The 19,737-nt window shown below is 45.7% G+C and overlaps 1 protein-coding gene across 2 annotated transcripts in view; it reads right to left on the bottom strand.

Moving 5' to 3' along the window:
* Positions 1–896: 896 nt before the first annotated feature.
* LOC115931015 (liver carboxylesterase 1-like) overlaps positions 897–19,737 on the bottom strand; it is a 36,795-nt gene continuing 17,954 nt past the window's right edge. For both annotated transcript variants that reach the window (XM_031002561.3, XM_031002562.3), the window contains exons 8-14: positions 16,962–17,000; positions 12,756–12,896; positions 10,786–10,866; positions 10,376–10,523; positions 4,116–4,247; positions 1,589–1,661; positions 897–1,292 (exon numbers count right to left, since the gene is read on the bottom strand). In XM_031002561.3, the coding sequence (XP_030858421.2) occupies positions 1,109–1,292; positions 1,589–1,661; positions 4,116–4,247; positions 10,376–10,523; positions 10,786–10,866; positions 12,756–12,896; positions 16,962–17,000 (798 nt within the window). In that variant the 3' untranslated portion in view covers positions 897–1,108. The remainder of the gene's footprint in view (positions 1,293–1,588; positions 1,662–4,115; positions 4,248–10,375; positions 10,524–10,785; positions 10,867–12,755; positions 12,897–16,961; positions 17,001–19,737) is intronic.

Below are 19,737 nucleotides of genomic sequence, written 5' to 3'. Positions count from 1 at the left end.
CATGCAATTCTCTTGCCTCAGCCTCCCGAGTAGCTGGGACTACAGGCGCCCACCACCACACCCAGCTAATTTTTTGTATTTTTAGTAGAGACAGGGTTTCATTGTGTTAGCCATGATGGTCTCTATCTTCTCACCTTATCATCTGCCTGCCTCGGCCTCCCAAAGTGCTGGATTACAGGCATGAGCCACCATGCCTGGCCCTCTCCAGTCTGACTATCTACCCCAATCTTTCTCCTGGGCAATAGGAAAAGTTATGATTTTGAGGACAATCCAGCTTTCTCTTGCTGATAAGGCAGGAGTGACACTCTTTAGAGTTTTCCACATTCTAGCAGAATCCAGAAATCACCTCTGAGATTCTGAAAGACACAGTATTAGGATGACCCTCTGGAGACTTACTCTAAGGTGGTCAGTGCCCGCAACAGAAGGGGTCCAGGTTACAGAGGGAGTTTAGACCAGCTGTTGAAAGAGACAGCCTCAGGGAGGGGTCTAGGAGGCTAGTGTACATACTTTGGAAGGTGTTGCAGACCTGTGCAAGAGTCAATAAAGGCCATCCAACAGTGCCACGGGATCACCTTGGCACCTCTCTCTCTTGCCTGATCCAGGCAAATTCTCAGCCTGGGCCACTTCCATTTCCATAGGCAGATCCAAATGGAGGATAGGGATGCTGCACTCTGGCAATCCTAAATCCTATTGTTGGAAATTCTTGGGGGCTCAGAAACATGCAGTAGGCCCAGAGCTCCCCTGAGCACTGTCCATGACCCAGCCCTCTGGACTGTACTCGTCCTGAGGCCAGGCCATCCCCAGCAAAGCCACCTTCCTTCTCACATTGCCTCTTTCATCATTGTTCTGTCTCTGAGGAGGATGGATTAATCTCTAATACAAGACACAAGCAGTGATTTGGCTTTCAAAAGATCTTTTATTGCCAAAGCTGAGGTCACAAATAAAAAACTTGCTCCTTCATGACCTCTGCCCCCTGCCCCTGCCTCCTACCCCCCACCACCAGACAATTCCCCGACCATGGTAAGATGCCTTCTGAACCTGCAATCCCTTTTGCAAAAGACCCCAGTCTTTGCTCCTCCAGGTTCCCGAGGCTGGATGGACCTTCCATTCACAGCGCAATGTGTTCTATCTGGGGTGGCTTCTCCACTGCCTTCTTGGCGAAGAGTTTGGTCCAGAAAGCTACTTCCTTGTCCTTCAGCTTCTGGGCTGCCTGGGTGTTAGCACCAATCTGCAGGTACCCTTCCTCCTGGTTGTACTCTGGCCAGTGGGGCAGCCCTTCTCCATTGGGGTTTCTGGAAACAAAATCAAATAGAATTGCCCCAAAGCTGCTGTGTATTCCCAACAATCTTCAGAGATGTGTGAGGACGCCCAAGTTATCTCCGTCAAGAGGCTTGTATATCTCCAGAGACGGGGAGTTCACTATCTCCGGGGGCGGCCTCTCCATTTGTAGAGAGCTCTCATTGTCAGAGTGCTATGGTCACAGGGTCAGAAGTTTGATCGCTAGAACCTTAGAAGCTGCCCCTTCCCAACAGGCATGCCCCGCCCCCCACCCTCACCAGCTGTGCTGTGTCTTTGCCAAGAGCCTCACCCATTGCGAGCAAAGTTGGCCCAGAATTTCATCACCATCTTGCTAAGTCTGATCTCCTCTTCTGAGGCACCCTCTGTGGGGAAGAAGAAAAAAAGCCTTTGTTACTCAAAGTGTGGTCCGCGGACCTGCATTGTCAACTTCACGTGCAAACCTGCTAGAAACATAGTCTTGGCGCATGCTCCACACCCACTGAGCTGAGGTCTGCACATTTAGAAGATCCTGGTGGATTTGTGTGTACTTTACCTTTGAGCATGGCTGACCTAGGGCTCTGCAATGGGGATGCATCATTCCATGTGCTTGCCCCACCTCCCAGGGTTGCTCTCTCTTGCACACACCCACAATTCATATTCTGAAATATAACAGAACTCAAGCCTCCTAAGGGTGCATAATTGGGACATGCCCAGTGGCGATGGTGCGTCCTGAGCAGCCATGGGGTGAGTCCCATGTGATCTGTAACAGCTGAGAGTTAAGGCTTAGAAGACATCGTGAAAGGATTTTTTAAAATATTGTATAATGTAAACTAAAAATAAAATCCTAACACCCCCAACTCACTGAACAGACCCTCTGTGGGCTAAGGGGACCCCAGAAAAACCCTAAACTGAGTTCCTGCCTGGAAACAGACAGGAAGTCAGACACGCATCATAATACTCCACCCTTTTTGTGGTTTAGACACCACCGGACCAGTATCAGAGATAAAATAAAGGTGATCATTCTGACAGAACACACTCCTTGTGGCAATAAGACACCAAATTAAAAAAAGATCGAAGGCCATGCCTGGCAAGGGTTCAGGCCTGCATCTCTACCCTTAAAGAATCCACTCTGTTCTCCCTGCTGCAAGGTGCTTCTTTTTCTCTAGCAGCTAAACCAGTACTGGCCTGGAGTTAAGCAAAATGAAAACAATTAAAATGGCTGCAGCTTGGAGACTCGGAAGAACAAAACCCTGCCCACCAGCCTTAACTACGGCTTTGATTGCATAAGAGACTGATTTCAGTTATTTTCTCCAGATAAGAACATCACCAGCCATGGACTGGACCTGGCCGGTGTACAGAGGCTGCTCACTTGCTGGGCTTTGTGTCCTGAGAAGACCTTTGGATTTATAAGCCCTAATTGTAATACATTTAAATATTAGGTGTCCACCACCAGGTGAACATGGGCAATGTTACATGCATGTTTGTTTAATACACATGTGTCAGGACTGTCTTCATGAATATCCATTGCTCCCCCTGTAACGTGTTGAACATGTATGTTTAGCCAATCTGTTCACATAAAGCTTCTACCCAACCCCTCCTCGTTCGATGAGCCTGTTTCTGGGCTTGGCCAGAGGCACCTTCCCAGCTTGAGGGATAGCAACTTTGCTGACTATAAACCATATCAAAAATAAAGTCTTCTCTCCCATTCCAAATTCATACATCCTGTGATTTCTAAATTAACAATTATTAATTATATTAAATTTAAAGGTTTATGAGGTTTTGTTAGAGACATAAAGGCAGAAACACAAACCGACACACATTAGACCTGACTCAGGGTTAACACCAATTCTAATCTCACCCTCACTCATATTCTCAGCACTTCTGGGAGAGGGAAATTGATTGGTGGTTTCTCAACCTAGAGCAGGGCCCTGCATGTGTCTCTCTGCCTATCTTGTTGATGACACAGGCCAGGATTCTGAGTGTTGGTGGCAGAGGGCACATGATATACATCCTCCCTCATGTGTGTTACAGCAGGAGGAAACTGGGGGGACAAGCCAATGACATTCAACCCTGTCATAGTGAATCCTGCAGGAGACCCCCCAACCACCTGTCTTGTTGATGACATAGCCCAGGATTCTGAGTGTTGGTGGCAGAGGGCACACGATATACATCCTCCCTCATGTGTGTTACAGCAGGAGGAAACTGGGGGACAAGCCAATGACATTCAACCCTGTCATAGTGTATCGTGCAGGAGACCCCCCAGCCACCTGTCTTGTTGATGTCACAGAACAGGATTCTGAATGCCTGTGCAGAGGGTACACGAATACACATCCTCCCTCAGGTATGTTAGAGCGGGAGGAGGCGGGGGACAACCCGATGACATTTAACTCTGTCATACTGAATCCTGCAGGAGACACCCCCCCCCACCTGTCTTGTTGATGTCACAGGCCAGGATTCTGAGTTTCTGTGCAGACGGTACATGGATACACATCCCCTGTCAAGTGTATTAGAGCAGGAGGAAGAGGAAGCTGGGGGACAACCCAATGACATTCAACCCTGTATAGTGAATCCTTCAGGAGACCCCCCCACACACACCCGTCTTGTTGATGTCACAGAGCAGGATTCTGAGTGGCTGTGCAGAGAGCACATGAATACACATCGCGCCTCACATGTGTTAGAGTGGGAGGAAGCTGGGGGACAACCCAGTGACATTCAACCCTGTTATAGAGAATCAGTAAACTAAGACCAGGAGAGAAGAAACTTGCTGAAAGCCACCACACCAAGACTGAAACCCAGATCTCCTAACTCCAAGCTCATGGAGAGCAAGGAGCCATTACCTTTTAAAAATGGGGCCCCAAGGACGGAGAAGAGCTCATCCCCATGGTCTCCTATCACCGTCTTGGGTTTCATGTCTGATGAGAAGCTTGGACGGTACTGAAACTCATACATGTAGGTGGGTGCTCCAGCATCTGAGAAGACAAGGATTCATGCACAGTTCATGTTGCCAGACACACACCTGGAGGCTACCAAGGTCTCCAGCTCTGCAGGAAACCTCTGGCTGTCAGCACAGTAGAGAAACAGAGTCACAGGAAAGCTCAGCGACATGCTCCGGACTGCATAGCTGGTTGAGGTGGAACTGGAATTAGAGCCAGATATTTGTTCAATGAACAAATGTTTAATGAATGAATGTGGAAACCCTGGGTCAATTCATTTAAAATAACTGCCGGTGCAGGGACACTGACTCTGCCTCGTAAACCCCTTTGCCTGCTGGTACATTCTCACACAAGACAATCTCTCTACATCTGGTTACACTGGATGTAATTCATTGATAACAGACTTCATTCACTTGGACCCCACCTCCACCCTGACAGGTGTCTTCTGTTCTGCCTCGTTTTGAGCATTTCCAGTGTTTTTCTCACCCATCCTGAGAAGACTGAAGCAAATCCAAGTTGCTTGTCTGAACATGAGGCTATTTAAATACAAACATATGCAGAGAGGGAACAATCTGCCTCTTGTGTCTCAGGAATCTGCGGCACTCACTGCTTTATATCTCACTGTCTCCATGTGTCTTGCTGCCTGCCTGGCCTGGGAGTGTTATGGTGTTAAGGCAGTAAAGTCCTGGCAGAGAAAAGAAGGGGCTGAGCAAGGGTGACCTTGCCTCTCCCCTGTCCTCTCTCCTTCTGCTCTGCCCTCCTCTCCCATCAACAAAGCTCTCCTGTCCCAGCCCCAAGAAGATGCCAGTTTCCCAATGATTGGCTCATTGGAGCCACAAATCACTGCCCCTTCTGGGCTACCTCGTGGGCCGCCTGGTCCTGTGCCTCAGCACTTTGAATTTTCCACCTCCTATGTAATTTAAAAATCATTTTGAAATTCCATTTTAAAAATCAAATTTAAAACATCACTCATAACTCTACCACAGAGAATGCTTGTTTTTTATTTCAGCATATCTCTCTTTTATGTATATAAACTTGGGATGATATTATATATGTTATTTTGTAATATACTATCATCACTTTATAAAAATGATTTTGTTGTAGAGACAGGATCTCACTATGTTGCCCAGGCTGATCTTGAAATCCTAGGCTCTCACAATCCTCCCACTTCAGTCTCCCAAAGTGCTGAGAGTGTAAGTATGAGCCACCACCTCCAGCCATTATTTCTTAACATCCTTAAATATTCACCCACAAAAGGATTTAACAACGGGAGCTCCCGCATCCCTAACCTCATGCCGCACCCGCACATGTCATTTCAATGTAAGAATGAAGAATAATCTATTCACTCATCTTTGTCAGCCTCCTGCACTGCACCCTCGGCTCAGCAGGAAGCGTGCTTGGGAAGATGCCATCCTTCTGTGGCTCTGTAATCCACCTGTTAAATGGCTGCTTCAAGATCAGGCAAAACTTGCTAAAAGGAGGGTTTGACCTTGCCTTTGCCATTCAAACAGAGGAACTCAGAGCCAACTATAGCGGAAACAGCTTCTGTGAATGAGAGAACTTATAATAGGCAGCATGCTGCCCAAAATGTACTTTGTAAAATCTTTTTGGCTAAAGCCATTGATATTTATACAATTCCTACAGTCACAACACAAGTCTTCAGAGGAAAGTAGGGCTCAGGTTTGGGCAATGACAAATGGGCACAAGAAGAGAAGCAGAGACAACGAAAGACATGTCATGAAAGACATGCAAATGAAAACAGGGTGATGTGCTTCTTTCTGGTGGGGCAAATTGGCACATTCACTTTTAATCTTAGTATCCCAAATGAGAAAGGGAATTAAGAAATCCACATTCTTATGCACTGGAATGCAAATTTGCATTATTTGCCAAGAGTTCAAAAATATTTCTATGGTCCAGCCTTGTTATTCACTTCTAAAAAGAATCCTAAGAAAATTATTAGACATGTAGTTAGAGACTTATAAACATTAGGCTGAGCTCAGTGTTATTGTAGCATCAGAATATGAGCAGCCAGGCTAAATGTCTAATAGGATAGGAATATTAAAGCCTATTTAATGAAGCCATTTCATGGGATAAGGAATGCTTTGATGAGTTTGTATCAACATTCAGAAAACCTTCACAACATAGTGTTCTGTGAACAAAAACAAAATATGAAATTGATTTTTAAAGTATATAGGACATGAAAAATCTTTTTTCTATTATTATTATTATTATACTTTAAGTTTTAGGGTACATGTGCACAATGTGCAGGTTAGTTACATATGTATACATGTGCCATGCTGGTGTGCTGCACCCATTAACTCATCATTTAGCATTAGGTTTATCTCCTAATGCTATCCCTCCCCCCTCCCCCCATCCCACAACAGTCCCCAGGGTGTGATGTTCCCCTTCCTGTGTCCATGTGTTCTCATTGTTCAATTCCCATCTATGAGTGAGAACATGTGGTGTTTGGTTTTTTGTCCCTGCAATAGTTTACTGAGAATGCTGGTTTCCAATTTCATCCATGTCCCTACAAAGGACACAAACTCATCATTTTTTACGGCTGCATAGTATTCCATGGTGTACAAGTGCCACATTTTCTTAATCCAGTCTATCCTTGTTGGACATTTGGGTTGGTTCCAAGTCTTTGCTATTGTGAATAGTGCCACAATAAACATACGTGTGCATGTGTCTTTATAGCAGCATGATTTATAGTCCTTTGGGTATATACCCAGTAATGGGAATGGCTGGGTCAAATGGTATTTCTAGTTCTAGATCCCTGAGGAATCGCCACACTGACTTCCACAATGGTTGAACTAGTTTACAGTCCCACCAACAGTATAAAAGTGTTCCTATTTCTCCACATCCTCTCCAGCACCTGTTGTTTCCTGACTTTTTAATGACTGCCATTCTAACTGGTGTGAGATGGTATCTCATTGTGGTTTTGATTTGCATTTCTCTGATGGCCAGTGATGATGAGCATTTTTTCACGTGTCTTTTGGCTGCATAAATGTCTTCTTTTGAGAAGTGTCTGTTCATATCCTTCGCCCACTTTTTGATGGGGTTGTTTGTTTTTGTCTTGTAAATTAGTTTGAGTTCATTGTAGATTCTGGATATTAGCCCTTTGTCGGATGAGTAGGTTGTGAAAATTTTCTCCCATTTTGTAGGTTGCCTGTTCACTCTGATGGTAGTTTCTTTTGCTGTGAAGAAGCTCTTTAATGAGATCCCATTTGTCAATTTTGGCTTTTGTTGCCATTGCTTTTGGTGTTTTAGACATGAAGTCCTTGCCCATGCCTATGTCCTGAATGGTAATGCCTAGGTTTTCTTCTAGGGTTTTTATGGTTTTAGGTCTAACGATTAAGTCTTTAATCCATCTTGAATTAATTTTTGTATAAGGCGTAAGGAAGGGATCCAGTTCAGCTTTCTACATATGGCTAGCCGGTTTTCCCAGCACCATTTATTAAATAGGGAATCCTTTCCCCATTGCTTGTTTTTCTCAGGTTTGTCAAATATCAGATAGTTGTAGATATGCAGCGTTATTTCTGAGGGCTCTGTTCTGTTCCATTGATCTATATCTCTGTTTTCGTACAAGTACCATGCTGTTTTGTTTACTGTAGCCTTGTAGTATAGTTTGAAGTCAGGTAGCGTGATGCCTCCCAATAGATGCAGAAAAGGCCTTTGACAACATTCAACAACACTTCATGCTAAAAAACTCTCAATAAATTAGGTATTGATGGGACGTATCTCAAAATAGTAAGAGCTATCTATGACAAACCCACAGCCAATATCATACTGAATGGGCAAAAACTGGAAGCATTCCCTTTGAAAACTGGCACAAGACAGGGATGCTCTCTCTCACCACTCCTATTCAACATAGTGTTGGAAGTTCTAGCCAGGGCAATTAGGCAGGAGAAGGAAATAAAGGGTATTCAATTAGGAAAAGAGGAAGTCAAATTGTCCCTGTTTGCAGATGACATGATTGTATATCTAGAAAACCCCATTGTCTCAGCCCAAAATCTCCTTAAGCTCATAAGCAACTTCAGCAAAGTCTCAGGATACAAAATCAATGTACAAAAATCACAAGCATTCTTATACACCAATAACAGACAAACAGAGAGCCAAATCATGAGTGAACTCCCATTCACAATTGCTTCAAAGAGAATAAAATACTTAGGAATCCAACTTATAAGGGATGTGAAGGAGCTCTTCAAGAAAAACTACAAACCACTGCTCAAGGAAATAAAAGAGGATATAAACAAATGGAAGAACATTCCATGCTCATGGGTAGGAAGAATCAATATAGTGAAAATGGTCATACTGCCCAAGGTAATTTATAGATTCAATGCCATCCCCATCAAGCTACCAATGACTTTCTTCACAGATTTGGAAAAAACTACTTTAAAGTTCATATGGAACCAAAAAAGAGCCCACATCGCCAAGTCAATCCTAAGCCAAAAGAATGAAGCTGGAGGCATCACGCTACCTGACTTCAAACTATACGACATGAAAAATCTTTAGAAGAAAGCACAAAAAAATTTATACCACTTGCCTCCAGGTAGGGGAATTAGGAGTGATATGCAGTTTCTTTACGTGTTTCCATATTTTTGAAACTTTTGCATATTAACTTTAACATATTAACTTTATATTCAGAAATGTTGTTTTTATCAAAAAGAGTGAGACACAATAATAAGTGAAAGTTGATAAGATCTGTGTAGTCCTGGCAAAAAAACAAAAAAATGAAAAAACAAAAACAAACCACAACCCTGACCTCAAAGTCATGGGAAATTAGATGAAAAACAGAGGTTCAGCATTGCTCAAACCATCAGAAGATGGAGATGGAAATACTATATATAGATCAGATGCAATGCATGGGGCAAAGCCAAGTTTAACACAGAACTGATCCAACTCCAGTGGTCCTGATTATAGGGTTTTATCAGAACCCTGTGAAGAAGTGAGAGTTATGAGCACCTGCCCCTTCCAGTGCAAAGGAGTGTCTGGGCACCTGCTAGATCAGCTTTAGCTAGTTTTTATCATGCTTATGAAATTCTAAATATAAAAATTCTTCCAGCATGGTTAGAGAAAGGACATTTCCTGGCTTGCAGACTAGGCGAATGAGAGCTGGAAGAAAAAGAGGAGTCCTTTGAGCCTCCTCTAGTTGGCACCCAGGAAAGGACACTCCTCTAGAGGTAAGCCCACGCATCCCTAACCTCACACCCCACCCACACAGCCTTGGGTCAGTGGTAGAAGGTCCTGCATAGACCCTATCCTTGCCCTGTGCTTGCATGTTCCTGCACACACCGAGATAGACAAAAGCCAGCCTCAGACATTGCCATTCTCCAGACCACCTCCCCCACACCCAACACAGTTCTTACTTTTGGCCTTCTTGGTCCTGGACAATCCTCTGGATCCTGTGCAGGGCTCCCACTGTTCTTCCAGCTCCAATGCTTAACAAGCTTGTTTGCAGCCAGCTTGGACCTTAAAAACCTTCCAAGACTCATCTTTCAATATTTGTCCTACAGCAGCCCTATGTCCCATGATAACTCCAGGCATGGAGCCCTTGCAGCAGATGCTTTCAGTGTCTCACCTATATCCCCTCTTCCTGGGCATGCCAGCCTGACTTCCACCTCCAGCGTCTGCAGCTCCCAGCCTGAGGCCTTTGTCTGTTCACAAGAGAGTACTCTGCCCTTGTGTGCAGCAGGACAAAGTCACAGGGAATAAACAACTCCTTGCAAGAACCTTCAAACAATGACCAGTGGAAGCTGGTGGATAAATACCCAGCTGCTTGCCACTCAGATGGGATGCCCATGAGCGTTGTATTCTCAGTGTTTCCATGAGTTTCCCAGCTCCAGTTGTCCACAGACGATACTCCCTTGGCAACACATCATGGATTGGATTCCATCTCTTTCCTCTCTCACTTCCCCACCTCCCTACTGCTGTTATCTGGGATCATCACCTTAAAAAACCACTTGCCTCTGGATGTTTTTTCTCACAGTCTGCTACTGGAATAAGCCAAAATAAGACAGCATCTCACTCTACGCCATATGGAATCAGCTTTTGAGGCCTGACCCTCGGCTGTTTCCACATCTGTCTATGCTGGGAGGTAGGTGAGTCAGATACAGAAGCTGGTGGGGCCCATATCCCTCCCCTTTTCGAACTCTAGGACTCACCTCTGTGGTTCCGGGCCACAGTCACAGATGGGACACCGAACAGCACGTCCCCCATTAAGTCCAGGAACAGGTCTTTCTTTTTGACAGGGTCGTCTGTTCCTCCTAAGTACTCCTCAATGGCTTCTGGAATCAATTCCTTAGGAATGCGCTAAAATAGATCAATAAAGTGACCACCACCTCCTGGTGAGCGATGTAGCTTCTCCAGCCCACCAGGAAGGGCTGCCTCAATGGTGATCCCCAGAAGCCCTGTGCAACTCCCCGCTAGGGTGGAAAGTGAAGTGGGAAAGGTGGAAAGATGGGGGAAACCCTGAGGCCCCAGTCTTCATTCTGCCATTTAATTGCTCTATAATTTGGGCAATCCTTGTCCCTCTGTGGGTCCTAGCCAATTCCCATGATTCCTAGACTCTTACCACAAAGGGATAGGACTTCCACAAGAGTGACATGGCTGTCTTCTGGTCCAGTTTCCCTTCGGAGAGTGGATAGCTCATCAACTGTTAAAAAAAAAAACAGCTAAGCATTTATGAATCATTGGGAATTAACGAGAAGAAACAAACTGACGAACCAACCAAACCAATGCAGACTGAAAGTCCTCCAATGTTTTGGGCTTTTAAGGGCATGGGTTTTTACTGAAATGGGCAAAATCAATGAATCAAATGGGCTTATATCCAGAAACTCAAGCATTGCAAAGATTACAAAAAAAAAAAAATGTGGAGAAGCTGTGGCAGTGTTTTGCAGTGTGTGTGTGTGTGTGTGTGTGTGTGTTTTGTGTGTGTGTCAGGCTGGGATCCCTACAGTGGTCAGTGACATGGAGAGGGAAGGTGTCTGCCAGGCCAGTGTGGAATAGAGGGCTCTGGGGAAGAGGATGTAGACCTCCCTAGTACCCCCACCTGTCACAGATGACACTGAAAGCCTTAGAGCCTGCCTTCATGGCTTTGGTCTTTGGTATAACCTCTGAAATCCTTCTGAGGGGCGAACTTCATATCTCTTCTCACAAAACAACTCTGCCCAAACCTCTGCACTCAGAGACTCGACCAAACTCTAGCATTGCTTCTAGCAGCTTAAGGCTGTGTCCCTAGAATGACCCCAGTATCCTTAACATACCTGCCTGGGAAGGCTCAACCTTACCAGGACAATTTACTCTGCTCCAGCCAAAACCTAGAGAGAAGCAGACAGGCCCCTGAACCCAACTAGAGCAGTTAGTTTAGAAGCCTGCAATGATAAACACTTTCTCTGCCCTTTGGGATGTGAATCTACCACCCAACCCCATTTCCTTGAGGACCTGAGAGCCTTCTCTTTGCAATGCAAACATTTAGGGAGCTCACTCCTGATCTTCCCAGTCCCTGTGGAGAGTAGAGCCTAAGTTCAGTGGGTTCTTCCTGTAGTCTAACGCGTGGCTTCCAGTCCTGAAGATAAGAGGAGTTTGTTTCTGCCCCAGGTGAGCCAGGATGAAGACATCCAGGCGGTCTAGTCACATGGACCAAGCCCCTCTCCACAGCCCACAGTTCCTTTCCCTTTGCACGCTCAGCCTTTGAAACAGCACTAGGCGTTAGTTTTGGGGATTTGAGTCCAATCCGTACTGGACTCTTCTTTCCTAGTCCAGTTGTGTTACTGAATAAATTCTGTCCTACTGCTTTAATCATGGTCAGCTTTGTGTGTCCTCGACTGGAAGGAGAATGCTTTTTCACTTTCAGAAGTCAATCTTTTTTTCTTCCACTTTTTCTTCCCAGCTTTTGTTTTAGGTTTGGGGGTACCTGTGCAGGTTTGATCATGGGTAAATTGTGTCTCTGGAGTTTGCTGTATGGATTATTTTGTCACCAGGTATTGAGCATAGCACCCGATTAGGTAACTTTTCCATCCTCACCCTCCTCTGACCGTCATCCCTCAAGTAGACCCTGGTGTCTACTGTTCCCTAGAAGTCAATGGGAAATCAAAAGAAGCCACTTTTTTTGGATCTTTTCAATGAGGTGATGAAGAGCATGAGTGATTTATGGGGGAACTACGCATATCCAGCCCAAAATGGGAAGCCAGGAAGCCCCCGACTGCCTCTCCGGACTCCTCAACTCCTTTCCCCTCGTAGGCCCCCTCAGTTTTCCCATCTGCACAGTTATTTTCTCTACTGGCCCTTCCAGCACAGACACTTCAGGATTCTTCAATAGGAAGACAATCAGAGAGTCTGGGGAGAGGGGATCCCAGGGCCCTGATATCCCGGTGACAACTGTGCCCTCCTGGAGAAGGTTTCCATGGAAATGTTAACTCCTGCTGAAGGGAACAGCTGTCCAGGACTCAGAGCAGTGCTTGGAGAGGGAAGCACTCTTGGGACCAGAGATGGGAGGGCTGATGGGGGTGGGTGAGTCCCTCCAAGAGGCCTGCGCCTTCTCACCGTTGGAAGCAACCAGCCAAACTCCTTCCTGTTAAATCCGACGATGTAGGGGACAGTGTGGAACTTCCTTTCAGCTTGAAGCTCCTCGGGTGTTTTTGGCAGCACCACTCCATCAATCACCGTGGGTGTGTGGGGGTAACTCTGGGGGAGAGAGCAGCACAGCGCCTGTGATTCCCACCCTAAGTTACAACCATGTCCCCAACTCTGCCTGTCTGAGGGTGAGACCAGCACCCTAGACCGGCGTGACTTTGGGCCATGGCTATGCACACACAGGGTCCTAACTAAGGAGGATAGATGTGTGACTCAGGGACAGAACTTCAGGCAGAGGCTGACACTGGTCAGGTGACGAGGAGAGGAAGAAATCTTCACTCAGATTGAAATACATGTATTATCTATATAAAATTACATGTCTATATATTTCAATTTGAAGTACATGCATTTCCCTCTCTCTGTCCACAGTTGATTTTCGGTAATTCCAGCAGTTGCTTCCAATAAAGCTCCCACAAGTGCTGAATTAGAGAATACAGAGTCATCACTCAAAGGGGAAACACTGGGTTAGGTCCTTGCAAACCTCTGGTCACAACATTTTCATCAACCTTCTTTTATGTGTGGGTTTCTGTTGAAAGACACTTTATATAGTACATAAGTCTTACAAAGAATTAATTATAAGTAGGATTATTTTTAATAAAACACCAGCTGGAAAGGCCTTCCCATTTTTGTGACCATGGGGAACGTGACTGCAAATGTCCTTAGTTTTCAACCTCACAACAGTGCTGTCCATCCTGCTTTTTAAAAATTCCTTCATCATCTCATGAATCTCCCAATGCAGTTGCTTTTCCATCTTTCCACAGCTGCATCACACACAGTAGGTGTTACTTTAGCACTTCCCATCACAGCCTCATGTATGAATTGGCCAATTTCCTCCTCCTTTTCCTGGATGTGCAGTTTTGTGGATTTCTCAACAGCAAATGCATGACCAGCGGTACTACCCAAGCTTGTCTCACACAGGCGCCTTCCCGGTAAGGCACAGCACAGCCTGCTTAGCTGAGGAATGCCAGACTGCAGCGCTACTCTTGGGGGCACTCTAAACAGTGACATCACCACAAAAGCACAAAAATGCAGAACACATGGCACCAAATAGACCATGAAGAGGACACTTGTTAGCATGAGAGATGAAACAAGAAGATAAGGTTGCCTCGCCAGATCTCAGATGGAACATGCCCATCATGCAAATCCAGCTTCCCCTGCTCTGTGCCTGCCTGTGTGTGACCATGAAAGTGCCACCAGTATTGATTTGGGGGTTATAAGGACATTTTAGGAAGCAGGTGAATTTATAAACACAGAATCCATGATTAATGAGGAAGAGATTGTGCTATCTATCTGTATTTAAACAAGAGCTGTTGTTGATCCATTGGTGGCTTTGAGGAAGTACTGAACCCTCATCACTCAAGGAGCCTAGACTAGGACTTGATTCCCTATTAGAGAGAAAATCATGAATAAAAGAATCAGTGATGAACTCACAGTATATTGATCCATGTCCTAATTTTAGGTTTTACCTTTGATGAATAATTTTTTATATGGTCACAGATTAGAGAGAGCCCGACTCACGTGTTGTCATCAGGGCAGCTGGTTCTTGGTATGGTTATATTTCATATTTAGTCACAGTGGTGTTCAAAACAGAGCATGGACTTTGAAACCAGATTAATTGGATCTGAAGCCTGGCTCTGCTACTTACTGGCTGCGAGTTTTACCTGTTTGGGCCTCAGTTTTCTCATCTAAGAGGTGTGTTATTGTGAGGATTAAATGGCTGAACACATGCAGAATACTTAGCGCAGCACCTGGTGTCTGGAAGAGCTGAATAAATGTTAGGTATTACTTGTTAGCAAGGTTGCTGTGGGTCTCTCTCATAGACATCAGTCCTCTGTGCCATCTTCCCAGCTCCATGCCCTATGGGTTGTATTTCCCTCCTGTATGTCAGATGGAACTGGAAAATTCCTAGCCTTTTTGAGACCCTATGGCTTCCAGGACCTTTGATCTGTTTTACAAAAGCCAGTGAATGACGAGCTAGTTTGGGCTGCCTGGGGGCGATGTTCTGAAAAGTGGACCAGACCTAGCTGGACAAGGCGCAGATCCTAATCCAATATGGCTGACAATACGGAACAGGATTGGGGTGCAAGTCTGGGAGCCTTGAGAGGCTGTGCAGTTCAGGCAGGGCTGCCGTGGGAGGCCAGCAAGAGAAGCAGCCCCTCTGGAAGGAAGATGCAGGGCAGACTACGTGGAGGAGGTGCTGCCCGCCTGCAGTGGGCTCTGGGGAGCGAATGGTATTGACAGGTGAGGAAAGGAGTGAGAATTTCTAAACAGTGGGAACCACACGAGCAAAAGGACACAGATGTCACTATGCATGGTAAACTCCAGAAACACCCAAGAGTTCTGGGCTTGGAAAAATGCCATGGGGCAGATTCTAGAGGGAGGGACAGGTGCAGAGCCTACCTTCTGCACAGTCTGGCACATAGTGCGCATGCAGGTGTGTTTTGAAGGACTAACTCCATGGAGGGAAGGGGATTTGTCTCATAAGGAAGGTCAGGCTTTTAAGAAGTGGGGGTGATGTGCTCTAACTCTGTTAAGGAAGGCCAGTCTAGCTGCACCATGAGACATGGAATTGGGGAGAGGATGTGAAGTAGAAAAGGATAAAAGTTGAGGAGAGAGACAGGATTGCCCCGGTTCAGTGGCGGCCAAGTGGGAAGACTGCCATCAGCAACAATGACAAGTGATTGTTGTCCAGTTAGAGTTTTCAAGTGGCTGCCCTGTGTGGGCATGACCATGCTTGTGTCAGAAAACTCAGGGCATCCTCCACTCCTCCCCCTTTCCTACCCCTTGCATCCTATCCATCCGCGAATCCTCTCAGCTATTCCTTCAAAGATATCCAGACTGCAACCATTGCTCCCATCCCCACTACTACAGCCCTAAGCAGTTAGGAGCCCTTGCCTGGATTATGGCAATGCAGTGGCCCCCCAGCTGGTCAACTGCACCCACTCTGCCCGTTTCCTACAGTCTATTTGAACACTAGGGGCAGAGACCTTTGTGAAATCTAAGATCATGTGACTCCTCTGTTCAAAACCTCCAAAAGCTTCCCCTCTTGCTCTGAGTCCAAATTCAACTACTTTTAATGATCCCTCTCCCACTTCCCATTACCTTTTTAGCCTCATGCCAGTCTGTCCCTACACTTGGTCTTCTCCAGCTCGACCTGCCACATCCGTCAGGGTCTTTGCAGTGGCTGTTCCCTCTGCCTGGAATAGGCTTCCCCAGGTTTCCTGAAAGCTGGCTTCCTGCCTCCTCTAGAGCTTGGCTCAAATGCCACCTTCTCATTGAGCCATTCCCTGATCCTGCTACTTAAATTGAAACCACCCGCAAACTCTATCCCCTAATGCTGCACACCATCAAACAGAATACATACTTGATTTGCTTTTTTATTGCACTGTCCTTGCACTGTAATGGAAGGTCCCACGAGGGCAGGGAGTCTTTCTTGTTTTACTCCTATATCACCAGCTCCTAAACAAGTCCTGGCACATAGGAAGTGCTTATTAAGTCTTTGCTGAATGAATCTCATGTACTCTGCCCATGACCATTTAGGAGAGTGCTGCGACCTCCAGGGAGGCAGCAGAGAGGACAGGATTGTAAGATGCTGCAGAGGTGATGTCATCAGGAACTGTCAACCCATTGGGAGGTGGGGGTGGGGGTGAGGAGATCCAGAAGATACGGTTGGAGTTTCCTGTGTGCTGGGAGGAGACGAGTGTCCTTGGACTGAGATTTAGGCTTCCCCTCTCCATGGCTAATCATCCCTGTTATCTCTGCCTCCTGAGAGTGGAAGGTTCTGGTTAAGCCTCCTGCTACAGTGCCATTTTGGGGAGTAGAAAATGTAAAAAAGCAGGGGAGTGGGCAGAGCCCAGGGCACACGGAGGTGATGCCTGGGAGCACTGGACTGGGAGTCAGGAAAATGGGTTTTCCATTTTCCACTAGTTAGCCAGGCCAGCCACTAGTCTTCCTGGCTGTGTTACCCAGGTGAATCACTGCCCCTCTCTGGGCCTCAGCATCAAGCACACAGGAGTTACTATAATTACCCAAGAGAGGATTCTTTCACTCATAGTTAATTGGAGCTTAAAGGTGCTAAGACTCAAAACCTGCAATCAAGAAACAAAATGTCCTTACCTCTCTGGGGTCTCCATGTAAGTCCAGAGTTAAGAAATTCTGTGAAGACAAAGGCAGAGGATGTGGGTGAGAGGCTTCCCAGGAGAACACTGAGATGGGTGAGTGGGCAACAGAGGTGTCAGGTTCTCCCTCCTGGTGCCGAGCTGGCTGGGCCCAGAGGAAGTGGGCAGGACTCTGGCTCTGCTGGGCCTGAGCACAGGGTGAAGGCATATAATGGAGGAGTGGGCACTGGCATGGGAAGGATGGGCTGGGGACTCTTAGCCAGGGTTGGTAGAGCTCTGGATAGGACACCTGCTTTAGGAGCCCGCCCTGTCCCCCATCCCTCTCCCCTTTCTGTTCCCCAGGGAAGAACACCCCCATTCTTTTTCAGGGAACTCTTTCTTCCCCTATCACTTCATGAATTCAGGCATCTATATGTGACCGTGGGTGCTCCATCTCCCTGATTGGGGATATTAGTTCAGGGATGGGCATACACCCATGTCAATCCAATAGAGTTTCCCCAGAACTTTTGCAGAAATTGTTTAGAAAGAGGGTTTCGAAGCAGATAGGATATAACTCTAGAGCGCTGTTGTCTTTAACCTTCCCAGGAGACATATCTGCCTAAGAGTGAAGTCAACACAGAGTTGTGCAAAGCTGAAGGATAGAGAATGGTAGATTCTCAATAACATCCCATAGGCATCTGGATCCAGCCATGCCTGAAGCCCTCAACTCCTGAGTTTTTCACTTAACACGAGGATGCTATTCCCACACATTCCTTTTTCCATTCAAGGCACCTTGGGGGAGTTTTCTCATCTCCATTACACAGCTCTGACTCATACAACTCACTGAAACTCATCCTACCCCATGCTTCTCTTTGGTGTGTGTTCACGAAGACTGCAGTGATTGTAGCGTTGCAGTGTAGCTCACATGTCTGACCTGTTCACAAGAAGTAATTAGTGCAGGTCTCTCCATTAAGGATTGTAGTCCCACTAGCCAGGAGTGTGTGTGTGTGTGTGGTTTTTTTTTGTGTGTGTGTCTGGGTGTGTGTGTGTCTCTGTGTGTCTGTGTCTCTGTGTGCTTCTCTGTGTGTTTGTTGTGTGTTTGTGTGTGTCTCTGTGTGTCTGTGTGTGTTTCTGTGTGTGTATTTCTCTGTGTGTGTGTCTATGTATGTGTGTTTGTCTGTGTGTCTGTATATGTGTGTACCGGAGGCAGTGCGTAATCATGGAGGCGCTTCCACAAAATTTCAGAAAATCTCAGAAGGATTTCCCAGGATCTTAGGGATGGATTTTCCCAAAGTCACCAACTTTTTCCTTTTAAGCTGGGTCCTCAGATGCCACATGCAGAATTGCTGGAATGTTTGCCTCCTTCCAGGCATTAGAAAACAGTTGTGTTTTAATTCCTTGAATACTTTGGTCACTTAGAGCCTAAACCAAGACCTAAGCCCCAAGATCACATTGGACTCAACCCATGTAAACACAAGCACAGTCCAGTGGTAGAGGCCGACCCTGGGATCCAGGAGTAGCCTCAGGTCCAAGGAGAGAGTCCAGGGATCAGGCTACTCCTGAGCCTGGAATTCACACCCTTCTCCCTCAAAGGCAATAGTTCCCAATGGCCCTGGGTGCTGTGTCATCTGGATGTTTGTCCTGCTGGGCTTCCCTGTGATGAGAGACTGCCACGGCTGTCTACCAATTCTAAAGGTCCCCAAGTCCTAGTATGTGAGGACAGCAGGAATGGCAGAAGATACTCTAGACCCACAAGTGTGGGTTCTGGGTCCCACAGTGTTGCTTCTAACTAATTGGAACTGTGACATGAGCCAATTACAAAATTTCTCTGTCTCTGTTACCTCTATTAAAATGGGCACAATGATCTCAAAGCTGAATTTCTCAGGAAAGATAAGGTGGAGTCAGGGTTAAGGGCATGAACTCCCAAAATCCACTGTCTGGTCTCAAATTTGGCTCCTCCACCTTCTCTGTGAAGCATCCCTCATGACTACAATGAATGCTTCAATGAATACCTGCGAAGTATGTGAATGTGTTTCTCTTTGGATAGTTCCTTGTGAGCAGGGACTGTGTACATGCCATGTCTGTTTCTCTGCCTCTAACACCCACCCCTACATACTTAGCATGGATGGATGGATAGATCAATGGAGGGATGGATGGAGTTGGTCAATGCATGGAGTACAGTTGAATTGGATGGATACATGAATAGATGGGTGAAAACTAACAGATAGGTGATAACTGGATTGTTGGTTTTAGAGGAATGGGTGATAGAGTTAAGATACATGGTGGCTGGATGATGCATGAATGGTGTATTGATTGAAAATAGGTAAATAAAAAGTTATGAACAGATTGATATTAGATTGATAAAAAGATATCAGTGAATTGGATGAATTAGTGAACACATAGATGGATAAGAAGTTCATTGTAGATGGATTACTGATTGAGTGGATGGATGACTATCCTAGGATGACAACTGAGTCAGTCTCAGAAAATCTAGAAAACTGGACCACCACCAGGTCTAATACAGACAGTTTCTAAGTCAACCAAGATAACTTGTGACATCTTTCTGAAAATCTTTGAGCTTAATATCTCCATCCCCCAAATTCAGCATGATGGTGTCCCCTGGGAATATGTAATGTTTAGTTTCTCAAAAATACATCTGAAAACAAGAATGGCAAAATATTAAATTTTGGTCAAATAGTAAATTTGGTCAGTTTTTTATAATGTTATTTTTGGACTTTTTTTTTTTTTTACATTTGTGTCATTTTTCAATAAAAAAGGACAAATTAGATTCCCCA

This window comes from Gorilla gorilla, chromosome 18, assembly GCF_029281585.2.
Source record: "Gorilla gorilla gorilla isolate KB3781 chromosome 18, NHGRI_mGorGor1-v2.1_pri, whole genome shotgun sequence".
Classification (NCBI taxonomy): Eukaryota; Metazoa; Chordata; class Mammalia; order Primates; family Hominidae; genus Gorilla; species Gorilla gorilla.
The sequence above is the reverse complement of the archived record's forward strand: the minus strand, read 5'-3'. Positions and strand labels throughout refer to the sequence as shown.